General features: G+C 43.2%; 2 protein-coding genes across 7 annotated transcripts; one reads left to right on the plus strand and one right to left on the minus strand.

Moving 5' to 3' along the window:
• Window positions 1-134: 134 nt before the first annotated feature.
• LOC121351115 (ras-related protein Rab-18-B-like) lies at window positions 135-7,935 on the minus strand. 2 transcript variants are annotated; one of them, XM_041462992.1, is made up of 7 exons: window positions 7,691-7,935; window positions 7,556-7,611; window positions 7,312-7,373; window positions 4,224-4,296; window positions 3,183-3,301; window positions 2,226-2,292; window positions 135-1,399 (listed from the first exon to the last, which is right to left on the minus strand). In XM_041462992.1, the coding sequence occupies exons 1-7, from the start codon at window positions 7,933-7,935 to the stop codon at window positions 1,224-1,226; spliced, it is 798 nt and encodes a 265-aa protein (XP_041318926.1). In that variant the 3' UTR covers window positions 135-1,223. The 2 variants fall into 2 exon arrangements, with proteins under 2 accessions (XP_041318926.1, XP_041318927.1); XM_041462993.1 differs by having other exon boundaries at window positions 7,681-7,830.
• Window positions 7,919-21,202, plus strand: DUSP3 (dual specificity phosphatase 3). 5 transcript variants are annotated; one of them, XM_041462997.1, is made up of 5 exons: window positions 7,919-8,055; window positions 10,854-10,950; window positions 11,058-11,131; window positions 13,044-13,270; window positions 19,153-21,202. In XM_041462997.1, exons 4-5 carry the CDS (start codon window positions 13,063-13,065, stop codon window positions 19,401-19,403), a joined length of 459 nt encoding a protein of 152 aa, XP_041318931.1. In that variant the 5' UTR covers window positions 7,919-8,055; window positions 10,854-10,950; window positions 11,058-11,131; window positions 13,044-13,062; the 3' UTR covers window positions 19,404-21,202. The 5 variants fall into 5 exon arrangements, with proteins under 5 accessions (XP_041318931.1, XP_041318929.1, XP_041318928.1 ...); XM_041462998.1 differs by lacking the exon at window positions 7,919-8,055 and adding an exon at window positions 10,367-10,600; XM_041462995.1 differs by lacking the exon at window positions 11,058-11,131.

Here is a 21,202-nt window from a genome sequence, read left to right on the forward strand (position 1 = left end):
GTAACAGCATTTCAAACTAAGTCATTTTATAAAAATAATAAATGGCCAGACTGATCTCACCTTAGGTCTGTATTTCAGGTTACAAACAGATTTTTAGAGTGTGCAAGACATGAACATATTTAGAAGATTCAGATTTAAGTTAAAATGCTAAGGGTCAGAATTTATTCAAAGCAAAGTTGCTATCATAACATCTTAAAATATTTTGCATGACTAGCAGTAAATAAAGCTGTATGTTTGCTTTATGATCTAACATAGTCTAAACAGTAGAAATATGCATTAACAGAAGCAAGGCACGAGTTACATCTGAAATTTTCAGTTATTTTAATGTAAGTTAGCAAAATACAATATTGCCATTAAAAGTGTAAATGACATAAAGGTAACTCCATAGTGGGACTGGTGACAGACTCACCCTAGTGCAAAGTCTCCCATAGGCAGCACATTTCCTGTGAAATTGAGTTTTATCAATTTCTGATACAATTTTTTATCAATTCTGATAAATTTTTTTATTTTATCTGTGGTTGCTGGAAGAGGACAAGGGTTTGCAGACAACCTCAGTGACTGCAAAACCACAGCCATGGTGTGACAGCCCAAAATGATGAGTGCAACTCATCCCTCAGTGCAAAGAGAACAGCACAGGGTCACCTTCAGTGTCCTGCACTTCTCCTGACGAGTGTTAAAATACACATACTCTTCATCACAGCCCTAAAATTAACCATAACTCAGCTTACTGTCTGGGGACATGTAGCAATTTTGACTTTAAAATTATCCAAAATCAGGAAATTCTGTCCACTGATCAAACTCCTGCTCAGTAACTACATGAAGGTAACTTGGGTGCCTCAAAGCCTCCCATGCCATCCAAGGGAAGAGAAGCTTCTCAATAATATTCCAGAATTGAATACCACCTAATTTATGCTGAGGCAGGAATTGCAGCAAAAGTCCATGTTGAATGTCATACAGCAAAGCACAATTCTCTGCAAAGCAGCACTATGATTTAATAGTGAAAAATCTGAGAGCTACCAAAAAAAAATACCTGCAGACAGCAGTTGTGCAAAAGGGAAGGAGAAACTGTATTTTGTTAATGAATAAAAATGTATTTTGCTAATGAGTTTGTGTTTTGGATCTGCACAACTGATAGCACATCAAACATGGCACGGATTGGTGCTTGGAATCTCATCCCCACCTCTTTTTTTTCCTCCAGTCAGGCAGAACAGCCAGCTGTACATTTAAATAAGTGCACAGTAGGCACCACAAAACCCTTTATTCTGCTGTGCTGGTGATTCCATGAGCTGGACTCCCTTTTTCCCTGTGCCTTTATCCCAAAGATCTGGAGTCTGCAGGATCTTTAGGACCAGCTCCTCAAAGGCATGCTGCACTCCATCCTGTGTTTTGGCACTGGTCTCTGGAGGAGGAGGGGAAAAAAAATTATTTTATCTTACTTGCAGGGAGTGTATTCCACTTAGGAAAAATGTATTTTGGGACCAAGAGAAGCTGGGAGTTTTTTAATGAGTGAACCTCCTCTCCTTTCTCTCTTAAAGGTGCACTTAAGTTGAATAGGATAAACAGAAATACATCCCAGTCTGAAGTACCACATTTTTCCACCAAAAAGAAATCCACAGTTGTCCATTTTTTCCATAATGGAGAGAAAGAAATTGTTCTCAGGTTGTGACAGTAAACCTAGAAGATAATTATTCCATAACAAAGCTGAGAAACAAAGAGGGAATTGCATGTTGTCCCCTATGTGTTTCAATTTCTCCTAGAAATCTTTTCAAGAAGCTTTCTCATTAGAAACTCAGTTTCTTCCCCACCTTTCTATCTTCACATTGCACATTTTATTGTTGCTCTAAGAATATTGTCTTTTATGCAGCTGCAACAGAAACTTGGAAATGAAAGATCAGCCAAGGTCCTTGCAGACACCAGTAAGGAGGAAAAAATCAGTTTTCTGGGCTCTGAATTAAAAAATCCTGCTAGTTTCAAGAGAATATCAAATTCATGCCTGTACAGTATATGCAGTAAATCTGTTTCAGAGAAAAGTGCTTCTGGTTGCAGTCAGTGCAGAAGCTGAAACCTCCATCCCTGTGCATAAATTACAGCAGAAGGAACCCATATTTGTTAGGTATTGTTAAAAAGATAGCAGCCCATCGACCTGAAATAAAATTGTGCATTCATGCTTGGCAATACCAAAACAAACATCTGAATGTGGAAGTTTTTGTCCCAGAGGTGCATACCTATAAAAAGCAGTGAGTGTTTCCTGGCAAGCTGGAGCCCTTCTTTTCTCTCCACTTCACGGTCAGGCTGCAGAGACAGATGAAGAACAAGACTGAAGTAAGCTACACTTGCCACTTTTAAAAAGTACCCAGAAAAACAGCACTGAAATGAGAACAAAGCCTCAAAAATGAGGTTTTATTGAAAGGAAAAAATGCCTGTGATATGTATTAATCAACTGGATTTTGCCACTCTGTAGCTCACTGCCAGCCTGGCTGTTAGGGGGTCAAACTGAACAGCAGCCACATCAAACCACAGAATCACAAAATCACCAGGATCATCCAAGTCCAACACAGCCCCAGAACCACCCCATGTGCCAAATCAGCAGGAATTGAATGTGTTGCTGTGTTCTGAATCAAGCAGAAGAAGAAAGGCCAATAGTCAGTCCCAGGTTCTGAAACTGGGCACACTGGGAGGGGCAGAGGAGAACCCAGCTCAGCAGAGCCACACTCAAAGCCTCGCCTTGCAAAGCAAAAGCAGAACACCTCACTATGCAACAGGCATCTAAATGTGTCAGGAGAGCCCAGAAACAAGCAGCAAGGAGTGCTCCTCACAGCCACACTCCCCAGCCAGCCACAGAGCTGAGCTCCCCTTCCCCACCCCCTGGCCTTCACCAACAGGCTGCTCAGAAAGCAGCAGCTGTGCTGCAGGTGAGGTCAGGGCTGGACAGCAGGCTTTGGGCAGAGCCTTGGGCCATCTTAATGCAATTATCATCAATTGCATCTCTCCAGGAAAGCTCCCATTAAAATCTTCAGCAATATCTGCTTCTAAAATGATAGAAGTAGAGCCTTCCCAACTGAGTTGCAGAGTAAATTGCCTCCTGACACAACAGCTGTGTAACAGCACTTCCCTCACATTTACACACTGTGAGGAATAAATAATCCAGGGAAGAATGGAAAAAGATGCATTCCCAAACTGACCTTATCAGTTTTATTGCCAACCAACATCTTCACAGTGCTGCTGGAGGTGGTGTACATTTCCACCTCACTCAGCCATCTTCCTAGTCCTGTGAAAGTGGCTTTTCTTGTAACATCATACACTGAGAACAGAGGAAAAGGAGCTTAACAGCTGTAGTCTTCACTGTGACAGAACCTCATCCATCCACACTTCCTAACTACTGCCTGGAAAAAACAAAAGGTACCAGGGAACTACAGAAAGAGGCATCAACCACACGCTCCTCCCAGAGCTGGAACACACTGGGCTGTGCTCGCCCAAAGTCAGCTCAGGATTACAGAACACGAGCAAAAATCAGATTTACCAACAGAAACATTCTACCTGTTGCTAGTGCTGACTGGGCCACACAGAATATTTTAAAATAGGTATTCTGTCATCTAATTTTATGTGTAAGTACATGCACACGCTGCTGCTAAAACATGGAATGAGTTCAAAGCTACTTTTGGGCACTGGTGACAATAACTGCATTTACATAAATCACTAAGGTTTAAAAATCATAGCAAGAATATTTTGTACAGCAGAGTTAAGGTTAGCCTTCACAAGTCCTGAAAGGAAGAACCCCTTTGTTTTCTATTTGCTGTTGTTACTGAGAAAGGGCTTTGTCTGTGTACAAACCTCAAGTCTTACCATAATCACAATAATCACATCAATAGTTTCTGGGGAAAAGAAGAAGTGAAAACATCATGGGAAAAGAACACAACACAACCCTGCTTAGCCTTATTACCAGAAAACCACCCATGTAATAGCTACAAAGCTAATAATTCATCCACTCAACAGCCTGCAGCATGACATCTCTGTCTTTTTAATAAAATACTTTGAAGCAGCAGTATTTCCTGCCTGTGGTTTTGCACATTCAGTGTTTGAGCTAATGAGGAGTAATGTTGTAAAAGCCACAATTATTCCTCTGATTATCTTGGATAACCTCCTTTTGCAAGGACATGCACATTCAGGAGAAATAAAGACCGCAATTTCTGTAATCATGCTTTTTTTTTCCATTTATTTCATACCTAAAACAACCCCTTGAGCTCCTCTGTAGTAACTGGGAGTCACTGTTCTGAAACGCTCCTGTCCTGCTGTATCCTACAGAGGGAGGGGGAAAACCCCAAACAAACATCAAATACATTTAGAACAACAACAAAAAATGGTATTTTAAACAAAACAAGATGAGCAAATTTAAAATGTAAAATTTTTAATCCTGAGCAGTAAGGATACATGAAATATTAAGATGTGAGAATGAGGAAAGCAGTCAGGAAACAGCAGCAGAAAATGGCTGAGGAGTGGGAGAAAAGCATGGAGAGGACTTGACTGGAAGCAAAAAGGACAAACAGACACCTGGAACGGGAGTGAGACTACAGGAAAGGAAAAGGGACTCCAGAGAAATATGTAAAAGGCAAGCAGCCACACAGGTGGGTTTAAAACCAACTGAACTGAGATGAGGAATAACTGATTTTCCAGTGAGAGACTCTGCAGGAAAGGAGACTGGGAGGCTCCAAACATCTCCCTCTGCTCCTTTACCACAAGACAAATCCACTTATAAAGAACTACTTCAATGCTGCTGCAAACCTAAGTAGGCAAGAAACTTAAAATCAGTAGTTTCATTCAATTACTGCAATATGTCTGACTTAAACTCATGAATAAGTAAGGAACTAAGTATAATATGAAATTCAGAACAAACAATAAGGAGGCAACAAATCACTCAAATATTATTTTTTGAAAAAATTTTATTTCCTTTTACGTACAGCTTACAGTTGACAGTCTAACAGCTATATTGTAATTTATTTATTTATTCTTTGTTTTTAAAAAATACACTAAAACTGGGACTACTTACCTAATTCAACCCATTGTTACTAGGGAGATTGTATTTTAGTCCCAATTACTTAATTAGTAATGGCATTTTCTCAACTACCTATGACCATACATACAAAATCTCTCCTTCCTAAGGTTCTTTCACTCCACTTAGAAGAATTTAATGTTTGTTTTACATTACAAATTATCCTGATCACACAGCTGCAATCTCATTTCAGCCTGCAGATGCTGACAATACAGCACCAGGAAGTTCAGAACAAATGATCGAGGTTTCCCAGTTAATCTGAATCAACCTTTAAATAATTCAAGAAAAAGTTTGTGGGGTTTTTTTGGCATGATTTTAACAAAAATAAAGCACAGTTGCTACACAGCCCCTACAGACAATCCCCCAGCTCCTTACCCAGAGCATCACCTTGCTCCTGGCTCATGCAGGCACCCCTCTCCCATGGATGGGTTTGTCTTTGCCTGAGGTGGGATTAATCCAAACAGTCCTAAAATACCTTTCATGTGTACCACGGGGACTTGATGTAAAAACATAACGGGGAAAAGAACACAACACAACCCCTGATTAGCCTTATTACCAGGAAAAAATCCATGTGATAGCTACAAAGCTAATAATTCATCCACTCAACAGCTTGCAGCATGACGTCTGTCTTTTTAATTTAAAATACTTTGAAGCAGCAGTATTTTCTGCCTGTGGTTTTGCACACTCAGTGTTTGAGGCAATCCCCCAGCTCCTTACCCAGAGCATCACCTTGCTCTGCTTCACTCCAGTTCTGCTCCTGGCTCATGCAGGCACCTCTCTCCCATGGATGGGGTCTGTCTTGGCATGAAGCAGGATTAATCCAAACAGTCCTAAAACACCTTTCATGTGTACCACGGGGACTTTATCTCCAGATGCGTGCAAGGGTTCAGACTGGGCAGCACCAGCCCACTGATGCACCCTCGGCTGGGGACCGTGCAGGTGGATGCCTCTCTCTCACGCTGACATCTTTACTCAGAGCCTTGGAGAAACAAAGAGCACTCAAAGCCTCCACTGGAACGGAAGGAAGTGCCAAGCCTTGACTAAGGAAGCCTTTACAAGTGTTTTGTTTGTCTGCGACACTCCTTCTACAGAAAATCTCAACACGCAGAAGACTTTAGCAAAGAGAGAGGAGGAGCAGGAAGGAAGCGAGGAAACCACAAAAAGGAGCTCTTGAAGATTGTACACCTCTCAAAACCCAACACGCCCCATCTGCCTGGAACAAAACCTACCCATATGGCCAGCTGTACTGCACGGCCCTCCACCACCATTTTCTTCATTTTAAAATCAATACCTAAGAGTTAGAAGGGGAGGCTCGTCAGAAGGAACTGCGGAATGCCCGCCCTGTGGTTTTGCACACTCAGTGTTTGAGGCAATCCCCCAGCTCCTTACCCAGAGCATCACCTTGCTCTGCTTCACTCCAGTTCTGCTCCTGGCTCATGCAGGCACCTCTCTCCCATGGATGGGTTTGTCTTTGCCTGAGGTGGGATTAATCCAAACAGTCCTAAAATACCTTTCATGTGTACCACGGGGACTTGATGTAAAAACATAACGGGGAAAAGAACACAACACAACCCCTGATTAGCCTTATTACCAGGAAAAAATCCATGTGATAGCTACAAAGCTAATAATTCATCCACTCAACAGCTTGCAGCATGACGTCTGTCTTTTTAATTTAAAATACTTTGAAGCAGCAGTATTTTCTGCCTGTGGTTTTGCACACTCAGTGTTTGAGGCAATCCCCCAGCTCCTTACCCAGAGCATCACCTTGCTCTGCTTCACTCCATTTCTGCTCCTGGCTCATGCAGGCACCTCTCTCCCATGGATGGGGTCTGTCTTGGCATGAAGCAGGATTAATCCAAACAGTCCTAAAACACCTTTCATGTGTACCACGGGGACTTTATCTCCAGATGCGTGCAAGGGTTCAGACTGGGCAGCACCAGCCCACTGATGCACCCTCGGCTGGGGACCGTGCAGGTGGATGCCTCTCTCTCACGCTGACATCTTTACTCAGAGCCTTGGAGAAACAAAGAGCACTCAAAGCCTCCACTGGAACGGAAGGAAGTGCCAAGCCTTGACTAAGGAAGCCTTTACAAGTGTTTTGTTTGTCTGCGACACTCCTTCTACAGAAAATCTCAACACGCAGAAGACTTTAGCAAAGAGAGAGGAGGAGCAGGAAGGAAGCGAGGAAACCACAAAAAGGAGCTCTTGAAGATTGTACACCTCTCAAAACCCAACACGCCCCATCTGCCTGGAACAAAACCTACCCATATGGCCAGCTGTACTGCACGGCCCTCCACCACCATTTTCTTCATTTTAAAATCAATACCTAAGAGTTAGAAGGGGAGGCTCGTCAGAAGGAACTGCGGAATGCCCGCCCTGGCAGCCCCCCGCATGTGCACGATCCCGGCTCCGGGCCCCAAAAAGAAGGAGCCAAGCAAGAAGGAGCCCAGCAGGAACAAGCCCAGCAAGCAGAAGCCCAGCAGGAACAAGCCCAGCCCCCGGGCTCACCGACGGTGGGAGTCAGGCGCGGCTCGAAGGCGCCGTCCGTGAACCTCCGCAGGAGGCTGTGGGGAGAGAATCACGGCCTGAGCCCGGGGCCGCGCTCGGGGTCCCCGCGCGGGCCGCGCCAGCACCTGGACTTGCCCACGCCGCTGTCCCCGACCAGCAGCAGCTTCAGGGTGAGGCCTGCGGGCTGCATCCCGCACCGCTCCGGGCCGGCCACCGCCGCCGCTGCGCTCCCCGAGCGGCCGCCCGCTGCTCCCAGCGCTGCGGCCCCGGCAGCTGCCGCGGCCCCGCCTCTGAGGCGGCGGCCGGGGCCGGGCGGGGCGGGAGCGGGCCGGGCTGGAGCCGCAGCGCCAAGGGCTCCTGGCGGGCGGAGGCTCGGCCATGGGCGATTTCCAGATCTCGGTGGAGGAGCTGAACGAGCTCCTGTCTAACGGGAGCGGCTGCTACAGCCTGCCCAGCGCGCACAGCAACGAGGTGGTGCCGCGCATCCACGTGGGGAACGCGTGAGTGCGCCGGAGCGGGGCCGGGCGGGGGCGCGGAGCAGGCCCGGGGGGCGCGGTGCCCGGCGGGCCGAGGGGCCGGGCCGGGCCGGGATTTTAGGTTTGTACCTCCTAAAGAACTACAAGTCAAGATCACAGATTGTCACTAACTTACTTTGAAGCCAAACCAAATTAAATTTGTCACTGCCAGGACATGCACATCTAGAGATGAGTCTGAAATCATTCAGTGTCTGACAGCCACCACCTCCTTCATACTTGTAGTAGTTACAAAATAGTAGTAGTAGTTTTTCCTGGAAAAAAGGAAGTCATAGCTTGCAAGCTGGTTTGTGCATTAAATATTTTTTAAATAACTTTGAAGGTAGCTAGCTACTACAGAGCCATTTTCATTTTCAGTAATTTATTTTAATTACAGAGACTTTAATATGTTCACCTGCAGGGGTGTCCAGGAAGAGATGATACATGTATAAGTTGCACAGTGAAAAATCTCTGTCTAGTGGTAATCTTGACTGTTGAGAAGGACTTTTTATGTTTTTCGGGTTTTTTTCAGAAATATCTGAAGCACCAGTGCAGTTTGTAGCACAGGAACAGTTCAGCTGCTAGTTGGATAAACAGAAAACATGCAGTTGTATTGTCAGTGTTTTTAAAAGAATGCTGAAAAGATGTGGAGGGCAGCTAAAAGTAAGAAATAACTTTGTGGCTGAAAAAACTATTTCACAATTGGAACAGATAATCTACTTAATTTGTCAAGACTTAAGAGGCAATAATATCTTTGAAGCATCCACAGAGAGTTAAGGTAATGCTGAGGACTAGTTGAATAGATGGATTTCCATTAAAATTTGGTGACTGCATGGTGAAGTTGATATTCTCTAACTGGAAAAAATACTAATTTTTAAGAGGATTTTTTGTATCAAGTGGAGCTGTGGTATATTCTGCACTGTAAGCAGCATTTGCTATATTAGTTATTCTGAAAGAATATGAATCTCCAACACCATTTTGAGCTTCATGTCCATCTTTTTTCCTCTTGCTGTATGCAATATAAGGTCACGTTTTAGATAACAACAACAGAGATTTTATAACAATAAAAATTAACAGAGCAGCCAGAGTAGGGGGATTGGAATGCCAGCACATGTTATAAAAGCAATAGAATTTGAGCAGGAACTCACAGAAAAAAATTCAAACCTCTGAGTGAGATTCAGAAACTTCTCTTGGTTACCTTTGGGAATATTTTGCACAGCAGTGCTGCTGTCTCTCCTTAGGAGTAACTCATCTTTAGATAAAAAATGACAGCAAAGAGACATTGAGGCTGATGAGGTTAAATTGGGTCATAGTAAAATAACAGTTTATCTGTCAAGTGACTTCAAGTTGCAGGCAGAGCCAAAGTAATGGTTCTCCCAGGCAATACATGAAAGTCAAAATGAACGAAAATGCAGAGATTAAATGATAAAATATTTTTTAAATTATGGGTTTCCATATTACCATAGGCAATTCTGACCTCTCAAGAAGATTAGGCAAAACAAGAATTGTATGGGTGATAGACTAGCACAATGATATCTTTTTCAAACAGTAACAGAGTAACAATTGGGGTTGCACTGCAAGTGCATATAATTTTGTTTCTGTACAAGTGGAGATGTGTTTCAGTGTAACATCTTAATCTGACCAGAAGGGTTGGACAGAATTCATTTTTATCAGGATTGCATAAAAATGGGGACAAGAGGGAGCAGTCAGCACCCTGCAGGGTGGGAGGCTTTTTATCCAGAGCAGCCATTCTTGTGAAAAGCAGTGTTTTACCTGGAAATGAGCAGGCTTAGATTTCTGAACTCTGACTAAAGGAATTTGTTTATGGGGTTTTTCCCAGATGCTTGGAAACCTGTAATGCTTCTGGCCATGTCTCCAGAACTGTACTTGGTAAAAATGTCCTGGGTTTGAATGCCCAGTCTTACTTTTTCTGTCTGCCTTAATGTATGTGAGTAACCCAGGAAGCAATTCTTTATTTTTAATGTGCTAGAAGTGCAGGTGTGTTGTAAGGAGTATGGAGGGCATTCTCCCAAAATTAGTGTTAAATTCAGTGACTCTAAGGGAAGTATTGGTAAGGAAACAGTTTTGCATGGACAGGACAGTGCAAATTAAAATGTGTTAATAGGCTGGCATTTTTTGCCACTAAAAATTTGGTTTATTTGCTTTTAATTCCATATGCCAATACTTCACAGCCTCGTGTATCCTAAATTGCTGATGAATGGTTCTCCAAAACCTGTTTTGTGGGTGGCCGGTAAAATAATCTGTGTTCAAAAGAAACACTTCTTACTGGTGTTTCTCACAGGATGAGGAACTCTGAATCTTCCATATTGAGGATGGACAAGGTTCTGTGGTTTTTTTTCAGGAACCAGATGAAGCTGATGCTAGCATCTCTCTGCTATTTGAAGGAGCTAGCATTTCACCATCCAACATGATGCAGCTGGAATGAAATGTTAAGGATGAGAGAGATCCAAGGACTGTTTGCAAAGGGAGAAACAAATGGCATACAAATTCTCTCTTTTTCACCTCTAGCTGTGTAAGAAAATCACTTGTAAAATCTGCAAAAAGTCATTCACTGGGAATGAGTTTGCCTCCAGGGAATCCAGTCTGTTGCCACATTCAACCATGATTTCAGGATGGGAGTTCCTGTTGATGCTGAACAGTCGCATACTTATAATCTATATAATATTATATAATCTATATAATGTTAATTAAACCATATTCTCACCCTTCTAAGCATAGGAACTCACCACTGAATTAACACTTTCTGGTTTGGCCTTGCTCTGTAGGATTTTGTGTTGAAAGCAGAATTCTCCAGACACTGAAACTTCTCCCCTGGCACAGATGATGTCCTGCCAGATGGAAAATCTGTCAGCATTTGTTTGGGTAATGAAGTCTTACAAATATTTGGTTCATTGCCATAGTTGCTTGGCACAGACAGCAGAAAATGTAGAAGCTTCAGTCATGCATAAATCTTCATCTGCTTTCACTAGAATTTAAGGGGTGTGCAGTCATCAGGAAGAAAGGAATTCTCAAGATGTTCATGGCCTTGAATTACATCAAAATTGTGAGTGAATGGACTCAGAGATTCATACAGATGTAAACTGACTAATTTGGGTGTTTATTTTAAGTTTTTAGATTACCTAAGTGTCCAGCCAAAAGCCCTGGATGTATTGCCATCTCACAGAAACTTGTCCAAAATGATACTGCACAAATGCTTATCTGGAGCTCAGCTTAATATTAAGACTCCTTGTATTTGCAATTTATGAGTTGAGCTATGGGGAGCTTTAAAAAAATACTTCTGTTTCCATATCCAGTTAAACACATACTGAAAGCTGCTTTTAAAACCAATCTGTCTAGGCTACCTCTTTTCACAGAGGTGCAGGAACTGAGTTATCCTTCAGCTCTAGCTTTCTGTCACATTCTGCTGATGTTGAGCAGTGGGGCTTGGATTTTACTAGGAGGCCACACAGAGTGATAAAACATGTGGGGCTTTTTTTCTTCCCAGGAAAGTGAGGCAAATATTGCAAGTGACATACGGAAATAATGAGACTCAGAATGAAAAGTAGTGGGATTATGGCAAAAAGGAGTCAATTCTCTCCTGATATTACTTTATTGTTAGCTCCTCTTACTGTGGATTGCATTCCAGGGCACAAGCAGAGGTTGGTGCATGGTCAGTTGTGTTACTGAGCAGGGTTGTTTGCCATTTTACATCCTGGAGCTTTAATTAAAGCTTATGGCATTATTACTGGATCTAATTAATTGTCATAATCAAGCCTGAAAGACATGATTATTATCATCCAGCTCAATTGTTCACTAATAGGGTAAGTCACTTTTAGCCACCTGAAGCTCATGGTTTTGCTACAATTATTGGGAAAACTGAGGAGTTGGAAAGGACTTAGCTTCCACTGAAAATGCATTCACTACATACTAATTGTAGTTTATGCCATCATACTCATGTCTAAGTTGTGTTTAGTAGCAGGGTACTGAGCAAACCTCATGTGTTCCATTTCCCTGTGGGCACTTATAAGCATTCCTTCCAAAAATGAGAAGAGGCTGAGCCCTCATTTTGTGCAGTCTAGGAGCTTCTGTGCTCTAGAAAGTATTAGCACTTCCAACAGGATATTTCTGTAAAACAATAACTAAGTAAGAGAATATCCATTGGTACCTAAAAGTACTGAATGCTTTCTTAAGCACTTTAGCATCTTAAACATCACTCATCTGGATTCTCTCACATCCAGATACTGATTTCAGCTAAGGCACTGAATTTTAACACTTGTGATCAAAAGACTGAATGGTGTCTCTGTGTTGGTGGCCTTTGCATAGCCTTGACAGATCTTTCCATGACTTCAGAGGTGTTGAATAGCACAGGGCATAGGACTACACCTCTCAGTAGCCCTCAGATGAATTTTTTGAATATTTAACTAACATTTACTCAGTTACTTTCTTCCTGTGGCCTGATAAGAAGCCACTGCTGTTTCACAGTGCTTAAAATTGCCCCCTAAAATGTCAGTTTGTCTGGGCTGCCTGCTAAAGTAGCAAGTACTGCTTAGCAAGCTCTGCAACACTGGTACCTGACAGTAGAGGCTTTTTATAACTGGTTTTTAAATTATTTTATGTGGATAACTGTTAACCTTAGAAGTAAATGTGTTATCATTTCCAGTATTTTCCTAGTTTGGTCAGAATTTTATGTTCAGAAAGTTAGAATTTTATGTCATAGTAGAATCTAACAGAGAGAGATTCATTTTCATGTGTGCATTCCTCAGTGTCAGCCAAGAAAGCAGCATTCTCTTCATGCACAGGTAGGGACCATGGCTCTGAATATTTTTGTGAATTTATAACCTGTAGCTAATTCATTTTTGGGCACAGTATATTTGGCATCTATTAACAGAAAAATCCACGGGTTTGGTTATCAATACCTAAATACTGAGGTGATTGACCAAATTCTAATCATTTTCTTGACACTTTTTGTCATGCAGGTTCATAGCCAAGAACATAATGAGGCTGCAGCGTCTGGGGATAACCCATGTTCTGAATGCAGCAGAGGGGAAATCATTCATGCATGTGAACACTAATGCAGAGTTCTATGAAGGCTCAGGCATCAGATACCATGGCATTAAAGCTAATGATACACAGGAATTTAACCTCAGTCGCTACTTTGAGGAGGCAGCTGATTTTATTGACAAAGCCCTTTCCCAGAAGGATGGTAAGGCAAACTGAAATACCTTTCTACCATGTTTTCTGTGCACTGCATATGTTTCTTAGTCATTTGCTGTTTAAAATGCTTCTTTGCTCTTATTATCCACAGAAGAACTAAATGAAAAATTCTAATAAAGGCCCTGAATCAGGCACAAGAAGGCACAGCTTAGTCTTGTGTTTATACAAGCAGATCTCCAGTACATGGCAGGGGGAAGTCTGTAGGGGTGACTTTGAAATGGGGAACAGCTGCTGCATCTTATTATAGTTTCTTTCTGGGAAGAGATGTTTTTACTTTTCCTTAGATGTTTTTACTTTTTTTTCTTTTCTACTAAAATATTCTTACAAAAATAAGTTAAGCGTCTAAAAGTTGTTTAAGGACATTAGAAATTACAATTTAAAGGCAGAAGTGATATAAGTAATACAAGTACTGAAGAGCAGTCACATAACCTGTTACATGGGGTTTTTTTCCAAATGTACAGTAAGAATACAGACTGTCACCTTAAATTTTATTACATTAAGTCATTACATTATTTTATGTGTTGATTGCCTCTATTTCCTAGGATTGCAGGAAAGTTGAAGGTTATATTTGCAATGTTGTTTATTGCTACATTTCTCTGTAGTGTGTTTCCTCAGAGCAGAAATCCTAGGACACAGTGCAGTGGGACAGATGGTGTTTGTGTTGTCTAGCTATTTCAACATTCCAGTTATTTCTGCACATGCTTAATTTCCTTCTTGCTTCGTGACTGAGCACTGAATAGGAGGAATGAGAACTCCCACAATTCTAGAAGTTCTGTCTCTGAAATGGGCAAAGGGGTTCTGGAGATGTGATGTGGGTTTTGACAGATGGAAATAAATTCTACATCCAGTTTGGTGGAGTATGAAAAATTCTGAAAATTAAATGCAGCTCTTGCAGTTAGCACTGTGACTCACTGGAACAGAGAGGAGAGAAGGGTTTGCTGTGCCATGACTGTACCTGCTCAATTTAATAGTCTCAGGGTCAGTAAATTCAGTCAGTCTGGATTTGCAGCAGTTCATTTGCTGATTCTTTCAGTCTTAGCAGTTGTTTACCACACCCACCACTGTTTTTTTAACTTGGTAAACAAAGGGGAGCCTTGGAGCTGGGTGATGTTGGAGTCAGTTTTAAGATTAACTGGCTACTGCAAATTGCTAGTTTTTTTTGACATTGAAGTGTAGAGTGAGGATAGTGAAGAGAAGAGGAATATAATAGTGTTCTCCTTCAATTTCATTCAAGTGTGCAGTGCCTGAAGTTCTGGAAGGCAGGTCTGGTATCCTGCAGGTCTGGAAGGCAGCTCTTCAGCCACTGCCTTCCACAGAAAAAGGCTAGAAACCTTTTGCTGCTGACCACTTGCTGAAAAATCAATTATCTTCCATGACTATAATCAAGAATGTCTAAATTTTGCTAATTTATGACTACAGGCTCTCAAGAAACATTGAGAATTAATTGTTTTCATTAATCATTACCATGATTTGCCTTGAGCTAAGAAGCTTTTGCTGTTTAAGGCAAGTGTGGTAACAGGATTTCTGTTGGTGTGGTTCAAAGCAAGTTGTGGTTATGATAGGAGTGTGTGTGTATGGTTCAGCTGTTTTCTTGTCTCAGAAAACAATTTACTCTGGACAGTAGACTGGGGCCACATATCCTACTGCATTTGGGAAGGAGAAAATTTCTGTGTCTGGAAAAGCAGGTCAAAAAGGAAGAAGCTGAGAAACAATAAAATCAGGTTAGATCTCTCAAAGGGAGCAGTGGCCTGCTCTTTTATTTTTGGATACCTCACTGTAGGATTTGCCCACGTGGTGGGTTAACCTTGGCTGGACACCAGGTGCCCACCAAACCATGCCAGCACATCCCTGCCTCAGCTGGACAGGGGAGAAACATAAAACAAAAGTCTCATGGGTCAAGATAAGGGCAGGGAGATCACCCAGCAATTACCATCACAAGCAAAAGATACTCAACTTGAAGTTAATTTCACTTAATGCCAATCAAATCAGAGTAGGGGAATGAGTAACAAAACCAAACCTTAAAAGACCTTTCCTCTACCCTCCTTTCATTCCACATTCAGCTTCATTCCCTGTTTTCTCTGCCTCCTCATGCCAAGCAGCACAAGGGGGACAGGGAGTGGTAACTGCAGTCAGTTCATCACGCTTTTTTGATGAACACACACCTTCCTCTTCATTCTCTTCCCCTGCTCCAGTCTCACCCACAGGAGACATCCAAGAACTTCTCCCATGTGAGGCCTCCCCAATGGCTGCAGCTTTGCATTACCTGCTCCAGGCTGGATCCCTCCTTCCATGGGGCACAGTCCTTCAGGAGCAGTTTGCTTTAGTGCAGGGCTTCCACAGGTTCACAAATGCTGCCTGAAATCCTGTTCCAGCATGTGCTTCTCCATCCATGGAGCCACAGGTCCTGCTCCAGTGCAGCCTTCCCATGGAGTCATGGCCATTTCCCCTGGCTCTGGCACTGGCAGGGGTCCCCCACAGGCTGCAGGGGGGTGTGTGCTCTGCTCTGGACCTGCATGGATTGCAGGGCACAGCATGGTCACCATGGTTCTCCCCACAGGCTGCAGGGGATCTTCTCTCCAGTGCCTGGAATTCCCTCTCCTCTTCTGTTGTCACTCACCTGGGCGTCTGCAGAGGTTTTTTTCCCCCTTCTTAAATATATTACCCCAGAGGTGCTACCACTATCACTGGATCCAGCTGGCTCTGGCTCTTTTGGACACGGGGGGAAGCCTCTGGCATCCTCTCACAGAAGCCACCCCTGTGCTCCCCCCACCACCAAAATGTTGCCATGCAAACTGAACTGAACCCACCTAAGATGTAGAGTGAGTTCCCTAATCAATCAGCTGGAAGCATTTTGTTGGTGCTGACAAACAGCATGGTTAGATATTTCTGCCTCTTGTCTCTGCAGAGCAGGCAGCTTCATCTACTTGAGTGTTGATGTGGCTCCATAAACAGCCAAAGTGGCCAGGTGTGCTGCAGCATGCAGTTAGTGTAGCAATGCACAGAAAGGCTGGGTATCTTTGAAGAGATGCAGTACATGCCAAACAGCATATTTGTTTTCAGTGTATTTTAAACTTCATTTATTTGTGCTCTTTGGTACTGGTCATCTTTAGGGGCAAAGCTTGTCAAACCCAACAAAGACTGGAGAAGTGCAGTGAACAGACATAGTTTGGTTATTGTGGTATAGTAGCAAATCTGTTTCAATGAGATTGTTTGACATGCAGCCTATTTATTTTTTCTTTTGCATTACCCTTGTTCACACACTGTGTAGCTACTACCAGTGTGAACACCTTTCTCCCAACTCCAGCATGTCTCCTGTTGCATTTCAGTTCTCAAGCTGTGAAAGGACTCTTATCAATACACTTATCAATACACAATATCCTAGCTGTTTCCTGTAACAGCATGGGGTTTAGGTGTGGTTACTGCTACCTCTATCTTATTTCCCAACAAGCACCTGGCTCTGGCACTGGCAGGGGTCCCCCACAGGCTGCAGGGGGGTGTGTGCTCTGCTCTGGACCTGCATGGATTGCAGGGCACAGCATGGTCACCATGGTTCTCCCCACAGGCTGCAGGGGATCTTCTCTCCAGTGCCTGGAATTCCCTCTCCTCTCCTGTTGTCACTCACCTGGGTGTCTGCAGAGTTTTTTTTTCATGTGTTCTCACTCCTCTCATTCACCTGCTGTTGTGCAGCACATTTTTTTCCCCCCCTTCTTAAATATATTACCCCAGAGGTGCTACCACTATCACTGGATCCAGCTGGCTCTGGCTCTTTTGGACACGGGGGGAAGCCTCTGGCATCCTCTCACAGAAGCCACCCCTGTGCTCCCCCCACCACCAAAATGTTGCCATGCAAACTGAACTGAACCCACCTAAGATGTAGAGTGAGTTCCCTAATCAATCAGCTGGAAGCATTTTGTTGGTGCTGACAAACAGCATGGTTAGATATTTCTGCCTCTTGTCTCTGCAGAGCAGGCAGCTTCATCTACTTGAGTGTTGATGTGGCTCCATAAACAGCCAAAGTGGCCAGGTGTGCTGCAGCATGCAGTTAGTGTAGCAATGCACAGAAAGGCTGGGTATCTTTGAAGAGATGCAGTACATGCCAAACAGCATATTTGTTTTCAGTGTATTTTAAACTTCATTTATTTGTGCTCTTTGGTACTGGTCATCTTTAGGGGCAAAGCTTGTCAAACCCAACAAAGACTGGAGAAGTGCAGTGAATAGACATAGTTTGGTTATTGTGGTATAGTAGCAAATCTGTTTCAATGAGATTGTTTGACATGCAGCCTATTTATTTTTTCTTTTGCATTACCCTTGTTCACACACTGTGTAGCTACTACCAGTGTGAACACCTTTCTCCCAACTCCAGCATGTCTCCTGTTGCATTTCAGTTCTCAAGCTGTGAAAGGACTCTTATCAATACACTTATCAATACACAATATCCTAGCTGTTTCCTGTAACAGCATGGGGTTTAGGTGTGGTTACTGCTACCTCTATCTTATTTCCCAACAAGCATCTCCTGTGGAAAAGCCACTTGGGTGAGCATCCAGGCAAAGCAGTCCAGTCCACACCACACTCCCCATGGCTAGCTCAGCCAAGAGAGGCAGAAGGATAAATTCCAGTGTGGTTTATTTCAGCAGGCTGAAGGGGAACCAGAGACAAAAGACCTTGTGCTCTGCACAAGGTTGAGTAGGGGAGGGCTCTGAGGTGGCACAAAGGGTGTTGGCTTTCAGGGAGAATGGGGCTGGCCACCAGGGCCACCACAAGCAATGAGGAAACTGGGAATGGAGGAATTGGGAGAAGTTGGGACTTACGGGGAAAGGAACTGGGATGGATCAGTGTTAAGCAAGACTCCATTGGGAAGTTTTTTCTGTCCATCCAGGTGGGGAGAAACTATGGTCAAAAAGTCTCCAAGGCAATGCTCTGGGGATTTCCCTGAGGGGGAAGGATTCTGAGGATTCCACAACTCCCCTGTTTTTTCTTACTATGAAGACTTCCCCAATGGACTTCTGCAGACAGTTAACTAAACAGGGGAACATGAGTAAAATGATAAAAAAAAAATATTACAATCCAAAAAAATTCCTTGAACAAAAGATGAAATCCATGTTTCCCTAATTGTTTGTGGCATTCACATTCTCTGAAAAAATCCCTTTGCCCAGGATTTTTCTCCTGGGAAGCTGAGAAGCCTCAGAGAAAAAGGAAAACAATTCTTATCTCATTTGCTTCTCCTGTGTTGTGCTCCTTTGGAATGTGTTTGGAGATTGTTTACCCACAGGTGGTTGTTTCATTGGATTCTGCTGTGAGTTGTTTTGACTCCTTGGCCAGTCAGGGTCAAGCTGTGTCGAGACTCTAGAAAGAGTCACGAGTTTTCATTATTATCTTTTTAGCATTCAGTAAGTATCCTTTCTGTATTCTTTAGTATAGTATAGTATTTTTTAATATAATATGGTATCATAAAATAATAAATTAGCCTTCTGAGAACATGGAGTCAGATTCATCATTCCTGCCTTCGTTGGGGCATTCCCTGCAAATACAGTAATTGTTTATGTTAATTAGCCTATCAGGTCCAAGCTGTGTCCTGACTGTTGGGAGTCAGTCACGAGTTTTCTTCAGTACTCTTTGTAGTATAGATGTAGTATATCTAATGTAATATAGTTTTAATAAAGCAAGCATTCAGCATTCCAAAGCCTTGGAATCAGATGCCAATCATTCCCAGTGCTGGGGTGGCCTGATTTACAATAAAAACCCAACCATCTAATACGCATTTTTCACACGAGCGCGAAGAACACTTGAAGCAGCACATCCCTTCAAAATCTCGCCAGCCACATCCACGGTGCAAGCAGCAATAAAACCCTATTATTTCCTGTTGCTTTGCAGCCCCCCATTGCAGCATGACCCTGAGCTGTGACTGTCTCCCTGCAGGCCAGGTGCTGGTGCACTGCCGGGAGGGCTACAGCCGCTCGCCCACGCTGGTCATCGCCTACCTGATGCTGCGGCGCGGCATGGACGTGCGCGGCGCGCTCTGCGCCGTGCGCCAGCAGCGCGAGATCGGCCCCAACGACGGCTTCCTCCGGCAGCTCTGCCAGCTCAACGAGCGCCTGCTGAAGGAGGGCAAGGTCAAAGCCTAGAGCACAGCGCCACAGTGGTTTTGTTTGCACTTGGGCAGAGCTTTAGAGGATGGGTTAGGCGCTTTAGAGACGCAGATTGCAAGCACCGGGCTGGAATTCCTGCTTGTCTAGTGGAAGTGTCCGTCTGGAACTCTGCGATGCTTTCGAGATGGGACAGAACTGTGTCACTGTTTGGAGCTGTTGCCATAAAGGGATGTTTGTAGAGGGATGACTCCAGCTGTCTCCACACGCATTTCAGAGCCCCTGCAGACTCCATGGCATACGTGGTTTGCATTGACATTGAATGTGATTTGTTTAAGCTTTGTCTTTAGTCTCACCACGTTAGCAGTGTGCAGGAACACGTAATCACAGAATGATTGTATGCAGGTGCTTTTACTGAAGAGCTTTGGGTGTCAGGGGTCCAGACCCAAATCTGACTCCAGCATGGGTTCAGGATGAACACGTTTTTATACCCTTACTGTTATATAACTACCTATTAATTATTATACTTATATTGTTCTATTGCATACATTGATTTCATCCGAGCATGGATTTTTGTAATTTGACGAGCCCTTGGGGACACTGCACTGGGACTGTCCCAGTGCCACTCCCAGTGTCCCCAGTGCCACTCCCAGTGTCCCCAGTGTCCCCAATTCCCTGTTCCCAGTGCAAACTGGAGCTGGTGGAGGGGTCCCCTGTGTCCTGCACGGAGCTGGAGCTGTTTGGTGCTGAGGACGAGCCCTTGGGGACACTGGACTGGGACTGTCCCAATGTCCCCAGTGCCACTCCCAATCCAGAAATCCAATACATTGATTTCATCCAAGTGTGGATTTTTGTAATTTCCATCAAACCCCCCAAACATAATTTCTCATGATTCTTGTTACGATTAAACAATAATTATATCCAATTACCAAACAATCATCACATTTAACAATCACATCATTTATCATATAACAATCATATCATTTACCATAGTCATTAAATGATTATACAGGTGCAGTTTTGCATGATCCAGTAAAGCCTAACTTTCCCAGGGCCTACCAGGCCCAACCTTTCTTTCCAAGTCCCCTGAATATCCCATGATTTTAGAAACATTTTATCCCTATACTAAACCAGAGCACCAGCTCCCAAAACGTCCCACACATCCCTTCACTCACTCTTAATAGGAGCACTGTAATTTCTAAAGCTTCTTTTTCATGCACACAGGTGCCTAAAGTTTGAATGTAGGAGCTTCAAGGAATGGGAAGCGTATGTACAAATGCACAGATGCATTCACTTGGAAAACAAAGTGCATGCAGTGTTTTGTGTGGATTTATGCAATACACAGTGTGAGAGTAAAGCCACGTTGAGCCCATGCTTGATGCACACTGTGTTTCCAAGAATAGCTTTTTTATCTCTTCTGTTACAATGGACATTAAATAGTCTGTTATTAAATGCTCTTTTATTTTTATTTTGAAATCATACTAGGAAAAAATGTCAAGAGCAAATGCTGAGGGAAGAGCTCGAACAAGGAAGAAATAATATTAGTATTTAGAAGTGCTTGTGGTGGTTGTATAATTTAAGTATCCTAATATAATGCCTTTCAAAGCTTGTATGGAATTACAGTGTCTTTATCTCTTCTTTACTGTCACTGTTCAGTAACAGAATGGAATGACCACACGTGCAGATTCCTTCCAGCTTACAAAGCAGTTTGCAGAAGAACACTCTTGGCTTCTTGGATTGCTTGCATGGTATCATGAAATAAAAATGAGCATTGTAATGTACCACACTGTATAGGAAATATTTACATTCTGTTCAAATAAATGACTTGGTTCTGTTTA

The sequence above is a fragment of the Pyrgilauda ruficollis genome, unplaced genomic scaffold (genome assembly GCF_017590135.1).
Source record: "Pyrgilauda ruficollis isolate IOZ18807 unplaced genomic scaffold, ASM1759013v1 scaffold161, whole genome shotgun sequence".
NCBI classification, from domain to species: Eukaryota; Metazoa; Chordata; class Aves; order Passeriformes; family Passeridae; genus Pyrgilauda; species Pyrgilauda ruficollis.

Excerpts from the sequence above, each read along its gene's own strand:
- DUSP3 (XM_041462994.1), top strand. The coding sequence starts at position 7,934 with ATGGGCGATTTCCAGATCTCGGTGGAGGAGCTGAACGAGCTCCTGTCT. Across the intron at positions 8,056-13,043 it reads CGCATCCACGTGGGGAACGC|GTTCATAGCCAAGAACATAA; the intron begins GTGAGTGCGCCG and ends TTTGTCATGCAG. Across the intron at positions 13,271-19,197 it reads AGCCCTTTCCCAGAAGGATG|GCCAGGTGCTGGTGCACTGC; the intron begins GTAAGGCAAACT and ends GTCTCCCTGCAG.
- LOC121351115 (XM_041462992.1), bottom strand. The coding sequence starts at position 7,935 with ATGGCCGAGCCTCCGCCCGCCAGGAGCCCTTGGCGCTGCGGCTCCAGC. Across the intron at positions 3,302-4,223 it reads AGCTCAAGGGGTTGTTTTAG|TGTATGATGTTACAAGAAAA; the intron begins GTATGAAATAAA and ends CTCTGTTCTCAG. Across the intron at positions 1,400-2,225 it reads ACACTCACTGCTTTTTATAG|AGACCAGTGCCAAAACACAG; the intron begins GTATGCACCTCT and ends CTCCTCCTCCAG.